Source organism: Hyperolius riggenbachi, chromosome 6 (genome assembly GCF_040937935.1).
Source record: "Hyperolius riggenbachi isolate aHypRig1 chromosome 6, aHypRig1.pri, whole genome shotgun sequence".
NCBI lineage: Eukaryota > Metazoa > Chordata > Amphibia > Anura > Hyperoliidae > Hyperolius > Hyperolius riggenbachi.
Window position 1 is genome coordinate 162,761,006 of NC_090651.1, and position 22,730 is coordinate 162,783,735.

General features: G+C 43.6%; 1 protein-coding gene across 1 annotated transcript in view; it reads right to left on the reverse strand.

Annotated features, from left to right (window-relative positions):
* TPR (translocated promoter region, nuclear basket protein) overlaps positions 1–22,730 on the reverse strand; it is a 191,083-nt gene that overhangs the window by 148,034 nt on the left and 20,319 nt on the right. Inside the window, exons 9-10 of the mRNA XM_068240152.1 lie at positions 21,073–21,160; positions 854–994 (exon numbers count right to left, since the gene is read on the reverse strand). Coding sequence (XP_068096253.1) covers positions 854–994; positions 21,073–21,160 — 229 coding nt within the window. The remainder of the gene's footprint in view (positions 1–853; positions 995–21,072; positions 21,161–22,730) is intronic.

Genomic DNA, 22,730 nt, shown 5'->3' on the forward strand with positions numbered 1-22,730 from the left:
GCAGAACAAACAAGGTATAGATCATTTAGTTGTGATAAAGTTATTGGGGAACAAATAGGAGAAGCGCTGACAGGTGAAAATTCCTCTCGTCCATAAGGTGAAAAATACCTGCGGGCTAACCCCCCCCCCCTTTTTTTTTTACACTATAACTTGCAATCATTACTATTGAACGGAAGTACGATCACGGCAGCAGGTTTTTTTTTTTTGCTTTTTTTTTTTTTTTAAACAATGGATGAGAGTCTCCCGTCCAGGAATCTTTATTGTAGGCAATTTGGACTTGAGACTCAAATCATATAAATGGAAATTAAAAGACCCGACTGTTTAGAGAAACAAGAGCTTGTTAGATACAATCCTATTCAGATGACCAGGTTAGGGGGATAGGCAAAGGGTGCACAGAATTATTCTACCTGCGCTAAGTAAAAGCCAAAACCTAAAATAAACACAGTGTTCTCCCCAGGCTCTTTTAGCTGGGTGCTCCACCCGGCTAGTTTTGGTGAGCACCCGGCTGTCATCGGCTCACCTCCTCCTATGCTGTGAGCAGGGTTGTGCAGAGAAGCACTGGCCCTGTATTATATCTCGCCCCACCCGACTACTTTTTCAGGCCACCCGGCTGGAAAAAAATTCTGGGGAGAACACTGAAACATATGAAGGGGTAACGGGTAAAAGGCTGTGTGACGGTTCAGAACTATTAGAGGAACTTGCTTATGGCATGAAAACTCTAGAAATCCCATCATCTAATCATCAATTTACACATTTAAAGGAATTGGCTTGCCCAGCACTAGTAGCTACACATAGACCAAACAGTCATTCTACAAGGCCAAAATAATGCCATTCTTAGGAGACGATAAATTACCTTTTCTTTTAGTGGAACAAAGCAGATCATTTGCATTTTCCAGTTCTCTCTCTAATTTACTGATTTGCTCTCCAAGGTCTTTCTCCACTTGATGCTTTGCAGCGTCCATCTCTGATAATTTATCTTGAAGTGCTTTATTATCTGCACACAAAACCAAAAAAAAAAAAAAAAAAGGATTATTGCTCTACACCAGAACTCCAATTCCACTGCTGGCACTGTACTACACACAACCATTCTCGCAAGGTTCAAATTCTGTAGTTTGCTAGGGATGAGCGCCTTTGACAGTCTTGCTAGAATTTCCTCGAACCATGGGTAGTACCGCAAATATTCTTAGGAACACTTTTGCAAATTGCATTGAAGTCAATGGCACTGAAGTTTACTGCTATCTCCAGAAACAGCAGTGAATTTTTTCCTGGGGTTTCTTGTGAGAAGGCATACAGTTACTGTGTACTGATTCACAGAAAACCCAAGGGCAAAGTGGCAACTCTTTTCCTGGGATTCACTGTACAGCCACAATAACTGCTGTATAAAAGCTCCCCGGCACACATACACATTATCTGTATAAAATAAACCATGGTATCCTCCCCAAGCCCCTTTACTAAGGACATTAAAGATGCCTATTGGGTTGAGATGTGATGACTGTGGGGACTATTTTAGTACAGTGAACTCATTGGGCTCTATTCACTAAGAGGCAAAAACACCGCAAAATGTTACCGCTATATTTCCGCCAATGGTAAACTCCGCATTTCCACATTCACTAATATTTTTCAGCAGGTTTTCCGCATGCGGGAAAAAAGATGCGGAAACAGCTATTATTCATGCGGGAATCATGCGGTAAAAAGGTTGCATGAAAGGGTTTAAAAAAAAAAAAATAATAAAGTCCAGCAAGCACAGCCCTTAAGCCTCCAGACTTCATTATGCACTGGTCCCCCTCCGTCAGCTCGTTTAGTTTTTACGCATTCCCGCTGGTGCAGGAACATTAACGCATACACTTTTACGCATTAGCGGTTTAACGCGTAAAATTTTACGCGTTGAACCTCTAACCTCTAAAAACGAAAGGAGCTGACGGAGGGGGACTAGAGCAGCAGTGAGTGACTACGAGGGCACAGGATGGCTGCATGGGGGTGGTAGAAGCCCCGGGTAAGTGAAACTTTTTTTTTTTTTGCCTGATGACTCCTTTAAGGACCAGACACTTTTTCCATTCAGACCACTGCAGCTTTAACGGTTTATTGCTCGGTCATACAACCTACTATCTAAATGAATTTTACCTCCTTTTCTTGTCACTAATACAGCTTTCTTTTGGTGCTATTTGATTGCTGCTGTGATTTTTAGTTTTATTATATTCATCAAAAAAAAAAAAAAAAAAAAGGACATGAATTTTGTCAAAAAATGTTTTTTTTTAATTTTCTGTGCTGACATTTTTCAAATAACGTAAAATTTCTATATACATTTTTGTCCAAATTTATTATGCTACAGGTCTTTGATAAAAAAAAAATCCAATAAGTGTATAGTTATTGGTTTAGGTAAAAATTATAGCATTTACAAACTATGGCGAAAAAAGTGAATTTTCCCATTTTGAAGCATCTCTGACTTTTCTGAGCACCTTATAGAATTCCAGGATAGTATAAATACCCCCCCAAATGACCCAATTTTGGAAAGAAGACATCCCAAAGTATTCACTAAGAGGCATGATGAGTTCATAGATTTTATTTTTTGTCACAAGTTATCGGAAAATGACACACTGTCACACACACAAAAAAAGTTACCATTTCTGCTAACTTGTGACAAAAAAAAAAAAAAAAAAAAAAAAAAAAAATGAAATCTGCCACGGACTCACCATGCCCCTCCTTGACTACTTTGCGGTGTCTACTTTCCAAAATGGGATCATTTGTGGGGTGTGTTTACGGTCCTGGCATTTTGGGGGGTGCTAAATTGTAAGCACCCCTGTAAAGCCTAAAGGTGCTCATAGGACTTTGGGCCCCTTAGCGCACCTAGGCTGCAAAAAAGTGTCACATGTGGTATCGCCGTACTCAGAGGAGAAATAGTATGTGTTTTGGGGTGTATTTTTACACATACGCATGCTGGGTGGGAGAAATATCTCTGTAAATGAGATTTGATTTTTTTTTTCACACAATTGTCCATTTACAGAGATATTTCTCCCACCCAGCATGGGTATGTGTAAAAATACACCCCAAAACACATTATACTACTTCTCCTGAGTACGGCGATAGCACGTGTGACACTTTTTTGCAGCCTAGGTGCGCTAAAGGGCCCAACGTCCTATGAGTACCTTTAGGATTTCACAGGTCATTTTGAGGCATTTGGTTTCTAGACTTCTCAAGGTTTAGGGCCCCTAAAATGCCAGGGCGGTATAGGAACCCCACAAGTGACCCCATTTTAGAAAGAAGATACCCCAAGGTATTCCATTAGGAGTATGGTGAGTTCATAGAAGATTTTATTTTTTGTCACAAGTTAGTGGAAAATGACACTTTGTGGGGGGAAAAAAATCAGTTTCCGCTAACTTGTGACAAAATATAAAATCTTCTATGAACTCCCCATACACCTAACGGAATACTGTGGGGTGTCTTCTTTCTAAAATGGGGTCACTTGTGGGGTTCCTATACTGCCCTGGCATTTTAGGGGTCCAAAACCATGAGGAGTAGTCTGGAAACCAAATGCCTCAATATGACTGTTTAGGGGTATAGGCATCTGCAAATTTTGATGACAGGTGGTCTATGAGGGCCTGAATTTTTTGGAACCGGTCATAAGCAGGGTGGCCTCTTAGATGACAGGTTGTATTGGCACTGAAGTGCAGGAAGCGCAGGATGTTCTCAAATCGTGACCTGGACATGGCAGCAGAGAACATGGGCATGTGATTTATTGGATGCGTAGACCAATAAGACCGCAATACATTCTTTTTGACTAGAGCCATGTTAAGGAGAAGGCCCCAAAAATGTTACGTTTGGAAACTTGGAGTGGTTTCCACCGAAAAGGCTGGGTATGGTAGCTTCTTGGATTGGTGATTGCGTATTGTGTGGCATAACGGTTGTCTCAGCCACAATTAAGTCGTAGAGACCAGCAGTGATCAGACAACGAAAAAAAACTGTCACTGCGGTGGGGCGGGTGAGGGTTTGGCCGGGTGATCAGAAGCCTGCAGGGGGCAAATTAAAGCCTGATCTGATGGATAGGAGTGCTAGGGGGTGACAGGAGGTGACAGGAGGTGATTGATGGGTGATCAGAGGGGAGAACAAATGTAAATAATGCACTGGGGAGGTGATCAGGGGGGGTCTGAGGGCGATTGGAGGGTGTGGGCGGGTGTTGGGTGCCCGCAGGGGGCAGATTAGGGTCTGATCTGATGGGTAGCAGTGACAGGGGGTGACAGGGTGATTGATAGGTGATCAGTGGGTGATCAGGAGCCCCCAGGGGGCAGTTTAGGACCTACTCTAAAATATAGCATTGACAGACAGTAACAGGGGGTGATTGATGGGTGATTAGGGGGGCGATTGGGTGTAAACAGTGGTCTGAGGGGTGCTGTGGGCGATCAGGGGGCAAGATCAGTGTGCTTACATGCACAGCTGCCTCCTCCCCTGGTGGGCCCTCGATCACTGGGACCACCAGGGGAGGAGGCAGCCTGTATAATACACTTTGTAATTAGCAGTGCCAGCTGTGTAATGTATACAAAGTGTATTATACAATTTGTACGCGGTAGATCGGGGGGGGGGGGTTAACAACCCGCTGGCACAGCTAATTGGACGGCGGGTTGACGTCGCAGGTGGCCAAGGCCTATTGCCGGCGGATGCGCGCAATCCCTGACTAATTGGTCCCCAAGTGCCGCTGCTGATCGGCGTGATGCGGTCTTGGGGGTGCCACTGTGTCACCGCCTATTGGTAGTGGGCGGTGGGCAAGAGGTTAAACATAAGTGGGACGCTGAAATTGCCCTTATAGATTAAGATAATTGGATGTGCAGTAGCAATGATGTATACAGCTTCTCTGGTGTCTCATTCTTATTTTCACTTTTAAAGAGGAGCTGTTAGGTATAAGGTCTCAGAGGGAAAAACAAAAACAAAAAAACACATGTATCTAAATATTGGCTGTACTTACATTACATATGCATTTCACTGTCCACGTTTGGATTTCACAGAATTTTTATATAGTATTTGCAGAGATTGATGCTCCTGACAGCTCATGGCAGGTTCCATGTTTGACTGTCTTGTATGAAGCCAATTGTGATGTAATATCCTCCCTTACCCTGCTTCCTGATTGAGGATTCTTTAGCCCTCCCAAGTTCCAGCCCTCAGACACTCCCACCAGTCTCTGGTCTAACGGGGCATATTGTCTGTCACTCAGGGGTTGGGGGGGGGGGCAATCGTCCTGGGGAGGCTGTCAGATGAACAGAGGTGAGCCGTTTTAATTCTATACTGGGAAGTCCGGATCTTTTCAATGATTCGAATCGGGTCATTGAAAAGATCCGGATCTTTGAACCGAATCTTTGAATCATTTGCAGCAGAGTGAGAGAAGCTGCAGTTCCTGTTTCTTTCAGACATCCACTGTGAACCGAATCTCGGATGATTCGACTCACAAAAAAGATCCGGATCAAAGATCCGAATCGTTCATGATCCAGACAACACTACAGTGCAGTGAATATTAATTAGCCACGTGGCTAGGAACAATAGCGGAGTATACTCTAATGCAACATGTGCACTGTGAACAGCACATTGATTTTTCAGTGCTGTGAGTTGGCCTGCTATTACAGGCTGCTGTAACATGAGCCTGTAACGTCCCACTGTGAAAGCAGCCTCAGGGCGGGATAGGGAAATGAAGGGGAGGACCTCCCTGCACAGTGGAGAGAATAAAACCCTCCCAGCATGCTCTGCAGTATCTGTTATGCAGCCTGCTGCCTCCTTAGGAGCTCGGGGATAAAAAGAATTGCTATTCAGCAAACAAAGTAAGAGAGATTTTTAACTACAGTATTGCCTTTTTGGCTTCCTTCTAAACTGTTTAACACAGGAGAATAGAGGTTTAAATTAGCTTTTGCAGCCTAACAGTTACTCTTTAAGGGTTAGTTTCTCTAAAGGTTGCAAATCAGACATGTCAGGGTGAAAAAAAAAAAAAATTGTCCTCAGCTATTAAACATTTTTTATTTACCCATAAGCATGAATGCGTCCCTAGCCGTCGTCCTGCGTGCCTCCATTAAGCAGCAATCAGCTCCGGTACTGCACTCGACTGAGCCAGTACCCAATACCGGAGCTGATTGCCGCTTAATGGAGGCAAGCGAGAGGACAGTGAGGGGAGCATCCATGCTTATGGGGCTGAAGGAAGCCTTGGATATGTGAAGAATCTAATAGCTGACATCTCTGGGTTTCTTTAACAAGGATAGTTTGCTCCAGCAAATTAAAGGACAACTGTAATGAGAGGGATATAGGTGCTTCCATATTTATTTCCCTTTAAACAATACCAGTTGCCTGGCTATACTGCGGATTCTCTGCCTCTAATACTTCTAGCCATAGACCCTGAACAAGCATGCAGCAGATCAGGTGTTTGACATTGTCAGATCTGACAAGATTATCTGCATGCCTGTTTCTTGTGCGATTCAGACACTACTGCAGCCGCATAGACTAGCAGGGCTGCCAGGCAACCAATATTGTTTAAAAGGAAATCAATATGGCAGACTCCATATCCCTCTCATTACAGTTGTCCTTCAAGTGCTCTGGCTTCTATTCTCTTTGCAGGAGAGTTGTGCCTGTATTTAACTGCTTCATTAGCATACATAAAGCACTCCTCTGTTCTTCCCAATGCAAAAAATAGGCAAGCTCTAAGTAGGTTTATACTATATGTACCCAGGTTTATCACATGTCACATGTCAGTTCAGGGAAACTTTTAAAGCTTCATGAAAGTTCAACTTGTGCATTTACCATGTACTAAAAAAATCACTAGGATTGATAAATTTACATTTCTGCCTCTAAACAATGATACAGGAAACAAGAAGCCGGCACCATCTATTTCTTCTGCTCTTTTTTATTGCATTAAAGCATATATTCCAGCAACAATAGTGTGACGTTTTAAGGCTACACGCCTCTTTATCAAGCTTAGCTGGATATGACAACAACATTACAAACATGCCAAGTAGTTATACTAATCATGGGTGGCAACAGCCAATAAAATTCAAATATACTCACACCAATCATAATAGCCCTGAAATCGCGGACCTGATGGGGAACACCATTGCTGCTAGCCTGATAGGACACAGTGTCCAGGAACCTCCCATCTAGCGTGCCCCTCCTGGCCAACGGCTCGTAACCTCCTTTGTCCGCCTCTTAACGCATGGGCGCCATCTCCTCCGCATGTTGCGGACCTGATGGAAGCCCTGCATGACGTCACGCCTCGCCAAACGGCGCCGCAGCAGCGTGCGGAGGCGGAAATAATGGGGACGTAGTCGGCATAGCGCCGACTGACGTCACCAGATGGAGTCTAGGAGGCCAGGCCGCCGACCAATCAGGGCACGCCTCTACATATGCGAGTAGGGAATCGCATACAAATTACCTAAATACGCTGTCTATCCACAGCATAGTAAGACACATGGCTAATCTGCATATGTACACATTATTACATTCCCATATGGCGGTATAGTATCTACGGAGCAAACTAAGCATAAACAGGGCAGGGCAGAGAAGAGAACAGAGGAAAACCTGACAGATAAAAAATAATAAATAAAAAAAAATAAAATAATGAGTAAAACTGGCCAAATTAAAATAAAACAATAATAAAGCTGCATAAAGATATACAAATAATATATAAACAGTATATAGCTCAGGAGTAGTCACCCAGAAGTCACAATAGCCACAATAATGTGGTTGTTAAATGTCACCAAGTTAGAAATATTAACCCAATGTTGATCTGCTAATTAAAATATACATACACATTGGACAAGCTGGGCACAATGGAGCAACCTATAAAAAGGGCAACAGATCAAATTCTCTGTTAAGCCCCCTCGGCTCCATTGTGTCCAGTCTTTTTATCCAATAAGCCTCCCTCCAGAGCAGTTTTCTTAAACGATCACCACCTCTCCTCAATGGAGTCACCTGTTCCAGGACCATAAATCTCAGTTGGCTGACATGATGTCCTAAACGTACAAAATGATATGCCACTGCCTGATCCACTAGTCGTTCTCTAATGGCGTGTTTGTGGGATGATAGTCGTTTCTTAAGTTTCTGGGTGGTCTGTCCAATGTATAGTAAGCCACAGGGCATTTTAAGGCATATACTACATGATCTGAGTCACATGTGTGCCACCCCCTAATGGCTATTTTTGTACCCTGATGGGGATGTAATAAAAAGGGACCCTTAATCACGGAACTGCAGTGAACGCAATTTAGACAGGGAAATGTCCCTCTTCTATTAGTGCTCGTCGATCCAGTCTCCACATTGAGGTCAGCGTGCACCAGGCGATCTCTAAGTGTGGGCGGTCTTTTATATGATATGAGTGGGGGGTTCCTGAAGTGCTCAGTGTCAGGGAAACTATCTGTCAATAAATGCCAGTGTCGTTTTATGATCTTAGTGATACTCTGGCTATGTGTATTGTATTTTTTTTTTTTAAAAGAGAATTTTTATTGAGTTTCATACATAAATTTGGACAAAACAGAACAATAAGACATTAACAAAGAAAAAAGAAAACAAAAACAAAAAAGCATCAGCAGCCGTCCAGATGATGGTCATAAGTCAGTATTCATACAGAATAGGTTAATAGGGAGATCATTGAGTGCTACAAACTGGCTGACAAGGTCACAAATAATGGTGAGCGATCAGGGTAGCAAGCCACATATTTCTTTGATTTGGTGTTTACAAATCTTATTTCTATTTATTGATAGTCTTGAACAGATGCAGTTATGTCCAAGTTGGGGACCGTGGTATCTAAGGCATTAATCCATTTACTCCAGATTTTATCAAATTTCTTAAATTGGTTACGTGTTTGATATGTTAATTTGAAAAGTGGCAGCACCTGGTTAATTACTGTTTTCCATTCTGTAATTGTTGGAGGAGAAGAGCGTTTCCATCCTAACACAATTACCTTCCTAGCGTAGAATATCAGGATCCTAATTAGGAGTAATTGGTTTTTGGAGCATGCCAGTTTATCCACCATCCCCAACATGCATAATTTAAGATCTAATGTGACTGGCAGAGACAATTTGTCCTTAATAAAATGATTTACTGATTTCCAAAACCTCTGTACCAATGGACACATCCATACACAATGTATAAAATCTGCATTTAAAGAGAACCAGAGATGAAGCACCCTCTTGTATTTTACCTTATAAATCAGTGGGAACATGACAGTAAACACCTAATCTGCCCTTTGTTTCATTGTTCTCTGTGTAATCTGACTGTTATCACGTCTGATAAGAATCCTCGACTGAGAAGTCAGGCTGCTCCGTCTAGCTTTGCTACAGAAAGATTATAGCTAAGTATGTATTCTGTGGTGTTATTTCAAGCCCAAGCCTGCCCCCTTGTGGCTTTGCTATAATGACTCAGCTATAATAATTCCCAGCAAAGCCAGATTTAATTGCTCAGTCTGGGATTCTTGTGACTGCTGTTAACAGACACTTTTAGCAGTGAGTAAGAACATTAGAGAAAACACTTACCATGCTCTCTGTTTCCTCCTGATATATATGGTAAAATACACAAGGGTGCTTCCTCTCTGGTTCCCTTTAAGGCCTTACATTTAAAGCATCTACCGTCTTGTGTGGGGCCCATTTTGGCTAATCTAGCTGGTGACAGATAGGCTTGATGCAGCCATTTAACATTAATAAGCCTATCATTAGCTGCTATTACCGTCTTGGAAAAGGTTTCTGTCAGTTCGTCCCAATTTTCTTTAGTCAGAGAGGGGTCAATTTGTTGCCATTTTTGTCTAATTTTTTGTACTTTTGAATCACTGCCCTGTATCATTAGGAAGGTGTACATGGTGGTTATCTGTTTGACTTTGACCTGGTTTAATAGTTGTGTCTCTAGTTGTGAGGGAGTCAGTGAGACATCAGTGGTTCCTAATTGTGTTCTGATGGCATGTCTCAGTTGAAAATATCTGAACAAGGCGTGCCTTGGTAGGCCAAATTCAGATCTCAAATACTGAAAGTCTTTAAATGTGCCATTTAGAAAAAGTTGGGATAAGTATTTCACCCCATGCATGTGCCAGAAGTGTGCATCCGGAATGGATTGTAATTCCGAGAGGTTTGGGTTCCCCCAAAAGGGTGAATTCTGGGAAACGTACTGTGTTGATTCTCCTAATAGTTTTCGAGTTTTCTTATAAATATTAATGGTATTATGAGTGATTTTAGTATTTATCGAGGGATTAGATACTCTGCATCTATATATAGCTCCGCATAGGGATTCATAAGAGCCAGCGATATCCGCTTCTGCTGCCAAGCTGGAGTCTTGCCTATCTCCGCTCAGCCAGCTTCGTATAGGTATTAACTGTGAGGCCAGAAAATATTTATAAAAGTGTGGGACCGCCAAGCCACCGGAGCTTACAGGAAGTTGTAGTGTGGAGAGCGCAATTCGTGGAATTGAGCCCGACCATATAAATGAGATCAGCATTGAGTCAATTCGTTTAAAAATAGAGTGAGGGATCCACTCTGGGGACATCTGTAGTATGTACAACAATTTTGGGGCAACGATCATTTTTATGATGCACACTCTGCCACAGACATTGAGAGGAAGGGTCATCCATTTTTTTTAATTGTAATTCTATTGCCTGAATGATTGGAAGGACATTACTGTCTATAAAGGATATCGTAGGTTGCGTTATTTTTACACCTAGGTATTTGAAGTTGTCCACTACCTGCAGTTTGGATTGTCTCGTTATAGCTTGATGATCAAAAGAATCCAAAGGCAGGAGAACCGACTTGGACCAATTTATGGATAATCCCGATACTTTATGAAAGGTGTCAGATGTCCAGTACTCTCGCTAATGAAGGGCCCGGATCTGCCAGAAAGATCAGCATGTCATCTGCGTATAATGATATGCGCTCTTCTATGTTATTTATTTTGAGCCCCTGTATCTGTGAGTCTGATCGAATGGCCTGAGCTAATGGCTCAATCGCTATGGCGAACAACAGGGGTGAGAGAGGACACCCCTGCCGTGTACCCCTAGAGACCGTGAACATAGCCGAGATCATAGAGTTGACCCTGAGCTTCGCTCTGGGTTTGTCATATAATATTTGAAACCAACGTTGAAAGGAGTCCCCAAAGCCAAAATATTTCAGAACTGTTGCTACATAAGACCATTCAATCGAGTCAAATGCTTTGTTCGCATCTAAGGATAGGATGATTCTGGAACCAGAATTTTTATGTAAATAGTGCAGATTTAAGTATAATCTGCGAACATTGAGTCTGGTAGATCGCCCAGGTATGAAGCCTGTTTGATCCGGATGTATTATGGATGTGATGTGGTCATTTAGTCTGGTGGCCAGAATTTTTGTAAGTATCTTGGCATCTGTGTTTATAAGAGATATAGGGCGATATGAATCACAGGAGGATGGATCTTTATTTGGTTTCAATATAAGGGTTATAAGGGCTTCATACATGGAATCAGGAAGTGTTTTTGTTTCAAATATATGATTAAAGAGGGTCAACAAGTGGGGAACTATCAGTGGTTTGTTTTTGACGTACCATTCTATGGGGATCCCGTCAGGGCCTGGGGCTTTGTTACGTTTAAAGGTGTTTATCGCATTAATTATTTCAGCTGAGGTAATAGGGGCATCTAATTCAGTGACCGCTTCAGGTGATAGTACCGGCAGATCCAGGTCCTTAAGGAAATCCATAATTCTCTCGTCCGTTGGACCTGTTCTAGTGGCGTATAACTCAGAGTAGAATTCTGTAAAAGCGGATGCTATTTCAATTGAGGTATGACAAGTGATACCGGATGGCGACACAATGCGTGGGATAGCAGAGGAACCGCCAGAAGAGTGTAGCAAATAGGTAAGTATTTTGCTACATTTATTGCCGAATTCGAAAAACCTTTGGGATTTAATAATATCTTTCCTTTTTGTCCTTTCCAGGATTTTAAGCTCTAATTTACGGCGAGCTGATTGCCATATGGCATATTTCTCGTTTGAGGGAGATAGAATCAGTTGGGCCTGTGCCTCAGTAGTTTCTTTTTCAAGGTATGTTTGTGAGGCTACCTCATTTTGCCTAATAATAGAAATGGCTGCTCTAAATGAGCCCCTTGCAACTGCTTTCCCCGCGTCCCAGCACATGTGTCGCCCCACAGTACCTTCATTAATGGACCAATACTCTGCCACTTCCTTCTGACATTGCTCGAGAACCATTTAATCCTCCAGCCAGCATGGATTCATGCGCCATACAGCTGTCGGGCTCTCTCCCCAGGCCTTCAATTGGCACACCAGCGGGGCGTGATGAGAGATCCCATGGGATAAATATTCAACTGACTCTATTAGGGGTAATAAATTTACTGAGCCAAAGCATAAATCAATTCTGGACATCGTCTGATGAGTATCAGAAAAGCAAGAGAACATCTTTGTGGTAGGAAACTTCCACCTCCATATATCTTGTAGGGCGTATGCTTCTTTCCACCCAATAAAGGCGGGTGAGGTTCTGCCTCCCCCTTTAAGTCTAACTAATGCCGGGTCGAGGGTGGCATTAAAATCACCCATTAGTATAAGAGGCCCATCTAATAGTGGATGTAGTTTTTTCATAAGCTCTGTCAATATGTTTACATTAAAGGGGGGCGGGATATAGACTGATGCAATTATTAGAGGATTCCCTTCAATCATACATCGTAATATAACGTAATTTCCTTTATTGTCTATCCTAACATCCGTAATTGTACCCTTGAATGATTTAGCAATTAGAATTGCTGTCCCTCTGGAGTATGAGGAATAATGAGCAAGATAATTCGCAACCCATGGTTTCTTTAGGGTTAGCCCTCTGGCTCCCACTAGGTGGGTTTCTTGCAGGCATATAATTTGCGGTGACAGCTTGCGTATATGTTCAAATACTAGTTTGCGTTTGATCGCATTATTCATCCCCCGGACATTCCAGGACAAGAACTTTAGTATAACCATTTTAGAGTTGGCGTTATATTGTTATACCCCCCAACCTGCTCACCATTCCTCCACTCAATACTCACATCAGTATGCTCCCCTCTCTGTACATTCTGCTGAAAAATAAAAAGACAAAAACAACAGCAACACATATAACACATACAAACTTCCCCCCTAACCTCTCCCACCCTACTCCCTGTTTTTTAAGAAACTTACAGAGAGTCTTACTTCCCAAAACGTTAAAACTTAACCAGTAAAGGGGACTAACTTCGGTCACCATGTCCGACCTAATATGTTACTTAACCCACGGGTGTAACGTGGTTGCTTACATTAGAAGGGAAGCCAACAGGGTCTCCCAGCATATTTAAGCAGCTTATGCGGTAGAATAGAGGTTTCTCAGCTGTAAGACATTTGTGTTTATAAGCATATAGTTTTACAAAATGAACTTCAGTTATAGATGGATACATGCAACATCAACCTACAATAAACATATTGAATGTTATAATTATTCAATCAGGTATCTCATAACTAACACCTTCAACAGTGCAATGATATATCAATATAACCTAACATTGATATTTCAAAAGTCCACTAGGTGGCAGTATAGGCCTGTGTAAAGGAAAGTTAGTTCTAGTTGGATTGCAACTTTTCAGGCCTATGTGATTTTCCTGTGGATTCTATTACACATTAAGATATTGTATTTATGTGCTTACAAAGTTCCAGTTCGTAGGCGCCTGAGATCAAGCGTTGTAGCATCTATTTGTTTCCACATAAGTGATGACAGGAGATAACTTGGAGGGGTACAAGCATATAAGAGATCTTATAGAAATGCTTCCACAAGAAAAGGGGTCACCACTAACTGTATCGCCATCGGTACCTGCAGTATTTATCTAGAAGTGTCCTTCTTTCTTTTATCTGCTAGTACAGGGACGTTAATTCCCTGTTGTTCCATCCAGGTGGTAGCCTCATCCGGCGATGAAAAGAATATAGTCTCATCTTGATATTGTACACGAAGCTTGGCTGGGAACAACATGGTATAGAGAACCTGCTTGGCTCTCAGGCCGGCTTTAACTGCCATAAACGATGCACGTTGTTTTTGCACTTCGGAGGAAAAGTCCTGATACAGGGATATTTTAGTGCCATTAAATTCAAGTGATATGTCCCTGGCTTTCCGCAGGATTTCCACCTTGTCTCTGTAATTTAGCAACTTAGCTATCATAGGTCTGGGTGGTCTCCCCGGTTTTGGTGGGCCCCCAGGGATGCGGTGTGCGCGTTCTATAGAGAAAGTATGTGATAGATCCATACTTGGGATAGTTTGCTTCAACCATGTTTCTAGAAAAGTCTCTGGGGAATTGCTTTCAGATTTTTCTGGGAAGCCCACAAACCTAATATTGGATCGTCTAGATCGATTCTCCAGGTCATCAACCTTCAGGGTATTTTGCTCGGTAGCTTTTTGGGCTGTTTTTTGAGTTTTTTGCATTGGCTTGATTATATCTTCCAGATCCCCAATACGCCTGTCAGATTCTGCTGCCCTGTCACGTAGTTTCTTTAGGTCTGCTTTGACCAGAGAGAGATCTGACTGCACAGTATCCAGCCTTGAAGTTAGGCTATTTTGTAATGCCTTAATTGCATCTAGGAGATCCGCCCGAGTGGGTTCCCCCTCCTCTGAGTCTGTGTCCTCTATGGCAGCCATTTGGGCCTGTGCCTGCTTAGATTTCCCCTGCCTGTGTTGTGATCTGCCCCTCCGCATCTTAGGACCAGAGTCCTTACTCACTGTGTGGCCTTTCCTGGTGCGGGAGCTGACGGATTCCGCATCTGTGTCAGTGTCTGGAGCCGGTGAGCTGGGTCTGCACTGCTCGGCTGTAGTCTCGTGGTGCTGGGGCGGAGCGGCGCCATCTTGCCCAGCTCCATGCGCATATTTCGCCAGCTTCTCCGCGGTTTCCGCGGCTTTGTCTGCCCCGCTTTTCTGCGCTTTTTGCATGGTCTGGCAGGGGTGGTGTCTGGCCACAGTCTGGTGTGGTCTGGCAGCGGTGATTTCACTCGAGGGGTGCAGGATACCTCAGGATTCGGGTAAGGTCGGCAGAGCGAGGTTGAGCTGCGTCCTCCCTCTCTCATGGCTAGCCACGCCCCCCATGTGTATTGTATTTAGTAACAAAAGGGATGCGGTTGTGTGTCTGGTGTCTACTTCTCTGTCCCTCACGTAGTCCCAAAGCTCTGGTACGTGCTTTGAGATGGACATCCGTTGGATATCCACGATTTTCAAATTTCCATTGCATCTCGTCTAGCCTCCTCCCCCGCACTTCCTCATCCTCAACAATATGCTGTAGCCTTTGAAATTGACTGATCGGAACTGCACCCCTGGTGGACCTCGGATGGAAACTCCCGTAATGGAGAAGGGAGTTCACATCCGTGGGCTTAATATAGAGGTCAGTACATAATCTATCTTCGCATCGAAACACCAACGTATCCAAGAAGCTCACTTCCTTCTCAGAAGAATGAATGGTAAGTCGAATGTGTGGGCACCTGCCCATCAACAAATGCCACAAGGGTCGAATGAGGCCCCGCCCACACGCAAAAAATGTCATCTATATATCTATGCCACTGCTTGGCGTATTTCTTAAATAGTTCACTGGTGTACACGAACATTTCCTCGTACACCCCCATAAAGATGTTTGCGTAGGACGGGGCCACATTCGACCCCATAGCTGTACCCCTGACCTGCAAATAGAACGTCTCATCAAAGCGAAAATAGTTAAACTGCAGGACAATTGTTAATAAATCACAAATGAACTTAATCTGTGGACCCGTGAAATCCGATGCTGTCTCAAGCATATGGTGTACGGCCTCTACACCCCCATCATGTGGGATGGAGGTGTAGAGGCTCTACATCCAGAGTTACCAGCAGACAGGTACCCTGCAAAGGTTCCATGTTACGGACTATGTTCAAAAACATTTGAGTGTCTCGTAAATAAGACTTAAGTCCTGCCACATAGGGTCTCAAAACTTGATCCAGGTATTTAGCCACAGGAGAGAACACTGACTCTATCCCTGCCACTATCGGACGCCCAGGGGGGTTGTCCAGCCGCTTGTGAATTTTAGGGCAGACATATAATACTGGAGTAACAGGATGCCCCTAAATGAGAAAATTGGCCAGTTTTTCATCGATGATTTTAGTCTCTACTGCTTTAGATGCCAGATAATCGATTTATTTATTAAGAAAGTACAAAATGAAGTCGATACATTACTTAGGAATCCTAGGCTGTTGGGCCTTACAATCCGTAAAAACATCTCGAATGAACAACAACAAGCCCTGAGGAAACTATCACAAAATCCGCATATTACAAATAAACCAGCGGACAAGGGCGGAGCAGTAGTGGTGATGGACACCACAATGTACCGGGGGGAGGTCATGAGACAACTCTCCGATACATCTACCTACAAAAAACTGGAGCGTGATCCGCTGGGTGAAGTCCAGAGACTCATAGCCGAGATTATCTCTAAAGCAGTAGAGACTAAAATCATCGATGAAAAACTGGCCAATTTTCTCATTCAGGGGCATCCTGTTACTCCAGTATTATATGTCTGCCCTAAAATTCACAAGCGGCTGGACAACCCCCCTGGGCGTCTGATAGTGGCAGGGATAGAGTCAGTGTTCTCTCCTGTGGCTAAATACCTGGATCAAGTTTTGAGACCCTATGTGGCAGGACTTAAGTCTTATTTACGAGACACTCAAATGTTTTTGAACATAGTCCGTAACATGGAACCTTTGCAGGGTACCTGTCTGCTGGTAACTCTGGATGTAGAGAGCCTCTACACCTCCATCCCACATGATGGGGGTGTAGAGGCCGTACACCATATGCTTGAGACAGCATCGGATTTCACGGGTCCACAGATTAAGTTCATTTGTGATTTATTAACAATTGTCCTGCAGTTTAACTATTTTCGCTTTGATGAGACGTTCTATTTGCAGGTCAGGGGTACAGCTATGGGGTCGAATGTGGCCCCGTCCTACGCAAACATCTTTATGGGGGTGTACGAGGAAATGTTCGTGTACACCAGTGAACTATTTAAGAAATACGCCAAGCAGTGGCATAGATATATAGATGACATTTTTTGCGTGTGGGCGGGGCCTCATTCGACCCTTGTGGCATTTGTTGATGGGCAGGTGCCCACACATTCGACTTACCATTCATTCTTCTGAGAAGGAAGTGAGCTTCTTGGATACGTTGGTGTTTCGATGCGAAGATAGATTATGTACTGACCTCTATGTTAAGCCCACGGATGTGAACTCCCTTCTCCATTACGGGAGTTTCCATCCGAGGCCCACTAGGGGTGCAGTTCCGATCAGTCAATTTCAAAGGCTACAGCATATTGTTGAGGATGAGGAAGTGCGGGGGAGGAGGCTAGACGAGATGCAATGGAAATTTGAAAATCGTGGATATCCAACGGATGTCCTTCTCAAAGCACGTACCAGAGCTTTGGGACTACGTGAGGGACAGAGAAGTAGACACCAGACACAACCGCATCCCTTTTGTTACTAAATACAATACACATAGCCAGAGATCATAAAACGACACTGGCATTTAATGACAGATAGTTTCCCTGACATTGAGCACTTTAGGAACCCCCCACTCATATCATATAAAAGACCGCCCACACTTAGAGATTGCCTGGTGCACGCTGACCTCAATGTGGAGACTGGATCGACGCGCACTAATAGAAGAGGGACATTTCCCTGTCTAAATTGCGTTCACTGCAGTTCTGTGATTAAGGGTCCCTTTTTATTACATCCCCATCAGGGTACAAAAATAGCCATTAGGGGGTGGCACACATGTGACTCAGATCATGTAGTATATGCCTTAAAATGCCCTTGTGGCTTACTATACATTGGACAGACCACCCAGAAACTTAAGAAACGACTATCATCCCACAAACACGCCATTAGAGAACGACTAGTGGATCAGGCAGTGGCATATTTTGTACGTTTAGGACATCATGTCAGCCAACTGAGATTTATGGTCCTGGAACAGGTGACTCCATTGAGGAGAGGTGGTGATCGTTTAAGAAAACTGCTCTGGAGGGAGGCTTATTGGATAAAAAGACTGGACACAATGGAGCCGAGGGGGCTTAACAGAGAACTTGATCTGTTGCCCTTTTTATAGGTTGCTCCATTGTGCCCAGCCTGTCCAATGTGTATGTATATTTTAATTAGCAGATCAACATTGGGTTAATATTTCTAACTTGTGGTGACATTTAACAACCACATTATTGTGGCTATTGTGACTTCTGGGTGACTACTCCTGAGCTATATACTGTTTATATATTATTTGTATATCTTTATGCAGCTTTATTATTGTTTTATTTTAATTTGGCCAGTTTTACTCATTTTTTATTTATTATTTTTTATCTGTCAGGTTTTCCTCTGTGCTCTTCTCTGCCCTGCCCTGTTTATGCTTAGTTTGCTCCGTAGATACATGCGGAGGAGATGGTGCCCGTGCGTTAAGAGGCGGACAAAGGAGGTTACGAGCCGTTGGCCAGGAGGGGCACGCTAGATGGGAGGTTCCTGGACACTGTGTCCTATCAGGCTAGCAGCAATGGTGTTCCCCATCAGGTCCGCGATTTCAGGGCTATTATGATTGGTGTGAGTATATTTGAATTTTATTGGCTGCTGCCACCCATGATTAGTATAAATACTTGGCATGTTTGTAATGTTATTGTCATATCCAGCTAAGCTTGATAAAAGAGGCGTGTAGCCTTGAAACGTCGCACTATTGTTGCTGGAATATATGCTTTAATGCAAAAAAAAAAAAAAAAAAAAAAAAAAAGAGCAGAAGAAATAGATGGTGCCGGCTTCTTGTTTCCTGTATTGCTGATTGATCCGGAGTGCTGCCGGATCGCTGGCCGGGCATGTCGACTTTTAAGCTATCAACGGAGAGTGCAGTCACACAACTACTATTGCCTCTAAACAATGATAAATATATAAGTTTACCCTAGAGACTTAAAGAGAGTCTGAAGCGAGAATAAATCTCGCTTCAGACCTCATAGATAGCAGGGGCATGTGTGCCCCTGCTAAAACACCGCTATCCCGCGGCTTAACGGGGGTCCCTTCACCCCAAATCCCCTCCGTACAGCCGGGGAGCGCTTCCGCATTGGGGCAGGGCTAACCGCCGCAGCCCTGCCCCACGCGCGTCTGCCAGCGCGTATCTCCGCCTCTCCCCCTCAGTCTTCCTTCACTGAGAGGGGCGGGGGAGAGGCGGCGATACGCCGCTGATAGACGCGACTGGAGGCAGGGCTGCAGCCGTTAGTCCAGCCTCCAGGAAGAAATAACTCACGACCAAGTCTACGACCAACTATTGCGGGGGTGGGTTTGGGGGTGAAGGGACCCCCATTTATCGGCGCGATAGCGGCGGTTTAGCAGGGGCACACATGCCCCTGCTAACTATGAGCTCTGAAGCGAGATTTATTCTCGCTTCAGAGTCTCTTTAAAGGGGAACTTCAGCCTAAACAAACATACAGTTATTAAGTAACATTAGTTATGTTAATTAGAATAGATAGGTAATATAATCTTTTACCCACCCTGTTTTAAAAGAACAGGCAAATGTTTGTGATTCATGGGGGCTGCCATCTTTGTCATGGGGGCAGCCATCTTTTTGGTTGAAAGGAGGTGACAGGGAGCATGAGACCATTCCAACTGTCCTGTGTCCTGATTACTCCTCCCAGCTGCACATGCTAGGTTTCAAATGTCAAATTCAAAATGAAAAAAATATAATAATAAAAAAAAATAAAAAATATTGCACCAAAACAGCAGAACGAGAACAACAACATCAGAAATCCCATCATGCTTTGCACAGCATAAGAGGAAAACTGCCCAGGCAGTTTTCTTCTGTGCAGCTAAAAATGAGGCCTGTATAAGAGAAACAAAGTTCTGATGCTGTGAAACTGTTAAAGAAACACCAGGCCTTTTCAGTGCTGCTGAGTCGATTTTTAGTCTGGAGGTTCACTTTAAATCTATTATCGTAAGAGAACAGAGGCGCCAGCAGGATAGAAGGTAATAATTTAAAAAAATTAGTGGTGGACTTAGCTCCAGAAAGCAGACTCAAAATATTGTCTAAATTAAACAAATACATTTATTATTGGTACCCCAAAAGATGCAACGCATTTCGCAGGCACAGCCTGCTTCATCAGGCAATAAGATAGGGGACAAACAGTAGCTCGTCAGTAGCACGAATGGCAATGACAGAGGTGCCATTCGTGCTACTGACGAGCTACTGTTTGTCTCCTATCTTATTGCCTGATGAAGCGGGCTGTGCCTGCGAAATGCGTTGCATCTTTTGGGGTACCAATAATAAATGTATTTGTTTAATTTAGACAATATTTTGAGTCTGCTTTCCGGAGGTAAGTCCACCACTGCCTCCCAGCAAATTTTAAAATTGTTATTACCTTTTATCCTGCTGGCGCCTCGGTTCTCTTACGATAATACTGTGTCCACCCCTGGTGGAGGGGTGACCTACCCCTTACTTTCCTGATCTACAGAGAGCGACATCTTAATCCTGAGTGAGGACAGGTCTAATCTCCTCACCTGCATCTACAGTGGTTGCCTAAGAGGTAACCCATGTTTTTTACTATATTCATCTCACACTTACATTTATCCACGGTTTCCAATACATACTACACTATATTGGGCTCTCGGTGTCTCCTATTTATCACTTTAAATCTATGCATTTTAAACCAGGATGTTAAAGAGAATCTGTAACTTTGAAAAAAGTTCCTCTGGGGGTTTCGTACCTCGGGAGGGGAAGCCTCTAGGTCCTATTGAGGCTTCCCTGTCCTGCTCCATCTCACAGTGTTCTCGCATGGCCACACCGATATATAAATATTTACCTTCCAGGCTCCAGCGCAGACACAGCAGCAGCTCGGAATAAGCGGAAATAGTCAACCCGCAGTAGCGGCTCGAATCAGGCGCAAATAGCCGATCCCAGCCTGACAAAATTTGTCGGCTGTGGCTTATGGAGGGGCACAGAGAGACCACCGTGGGACGGAGGACGGGGGAAGCCTCATTAGGATCCAGAGGCTTCCCCTGCCCAAAGTACACCCCAGCGGCACTTTTTAAAGTTAGAGTCTCTTTAAAAGCAGACGACTAGTTTTCTAGTTAAATAACGTCACTTACCATCACCAGCTTCTTTAAGGAGTTTATGAAGCTCTTCTACTGCTCGGGTTAATTCTGTACTCTTTGCTTCAGCATCATCAGCTGCGCTCTGGGACAAAACAGACTCAATTAATTAATAAAAATTAAGCTTCGTGCATAAAAAAAAAATGAAGACTTGTTTTGCCATCAGCTTGTTCACCATTAACTGCATGCAGGGTTTTAATGCTGCTAACATCTGGAAATATAAACATCCAAAACACTTCAATGTTCAAATCAATATGACGTGGGTGTGATGCCAAGCATCGCTTACGTGTCCAGCAACAGGCAGGGTGTGCGGTTTTGGAGGTGGGTGTCAGACACTAGGTGGAGGAGAGACGGCCGTTTTGCGTCGGTATGACGCTTGGTCACGCTGCGTACCACTAACGTGAGAAGGCGAATCATCTGATCTAAAAGCAGAGCCAAGCTCCGCCCCATCCAGTGACGTCACTTCCTATGGGGCAAAGGCTGGTTGTCCTGGGAACAAGAGACGCTGCACTGCGCCTCAAAGGGCGGAAGTTTTAATCCGTCCTATAGGGTTCAATGCGTATCAACCAGCCTTTGCCCCATAGGAAGTGATGTCACCGGAAGGGGCGGAGCTTAGTTCCGCTTTTAGACCGGATGATTCAACTCCTCATGTTAGTGGTACGCAGCGTGACCAAGCGTCATACCGATGCAAAAGGGCCGTCGCTCCTCCACCTAGTGCCCGACACCCACCTCCAACACCGCGCACCCTGCCTGTTGCTGGACGCGTAAGCGATGCTTAGCATCACACCTATGCCATATTGATTTGAACATTGAAGTGTTTTGGATGTCTGTTCTTGAATTTGGATTGCCATTATTTGCAAGTAAACTTGTGAGACGGAAGGTGCACGCCTACGGCTTTTTTCTTGTACAGAGTTTGTATCTAGTGCTTTTCCTATGTGTCTGAGCAGAGCACTCACCTCAGTGGCATCATTGCATACAGACTGTGGGGTTGCAGGGGAGCGGAATTCACATTTCCTGTGTAAACTCCCAGCTCACTGACATCTTCATGTGGGAAGTGCCACACAGAATTCCCTTTTCCTTTTTGTGAATTTAACATCTGGAAATATGCCTGAAGTCCCTTCTTCAGGCATATTTCCAGATGTTAAATTCACAAAGGAAATTCTGTTCCCTTACTAGATCCCTGAAAGCTTGCATAAAACTAAACTATGAGTTAGCCATTAAAAAGGTATTAATTTTACAAAACTTGTTTATACTTCCTACATTAATTGTATTTCAAAATTCACTGCAGGTACACTCTCCTAAGTTCTATCCTAGTTGATATTTTCACACCTTACTAACAAAATGCCTTTAAACTCATTCACCTCCATATGCCGTTTTCCAGCAAAAAACTTTATTCGCTTGCCACAGACTTCATGCATTTCTGAATGTTCACATTCATACATTGAGCATTTTGGTGTAGATATCCCTGAAGACACCTGCAACATATGCAGGTGAACATTTGTAAAGACCTAAAGACTACTATGCCAAAATAGCTGGCCCAGGCATTTCACTTTTTTTCCAAGAATCAGTGGCAGTCTAAAGGTTAAGCCACCCAAAAAAAGTGAGACAATGTGATAATTTTAATATTTTTTCAGTTCCCAACAATGCACGTTTAA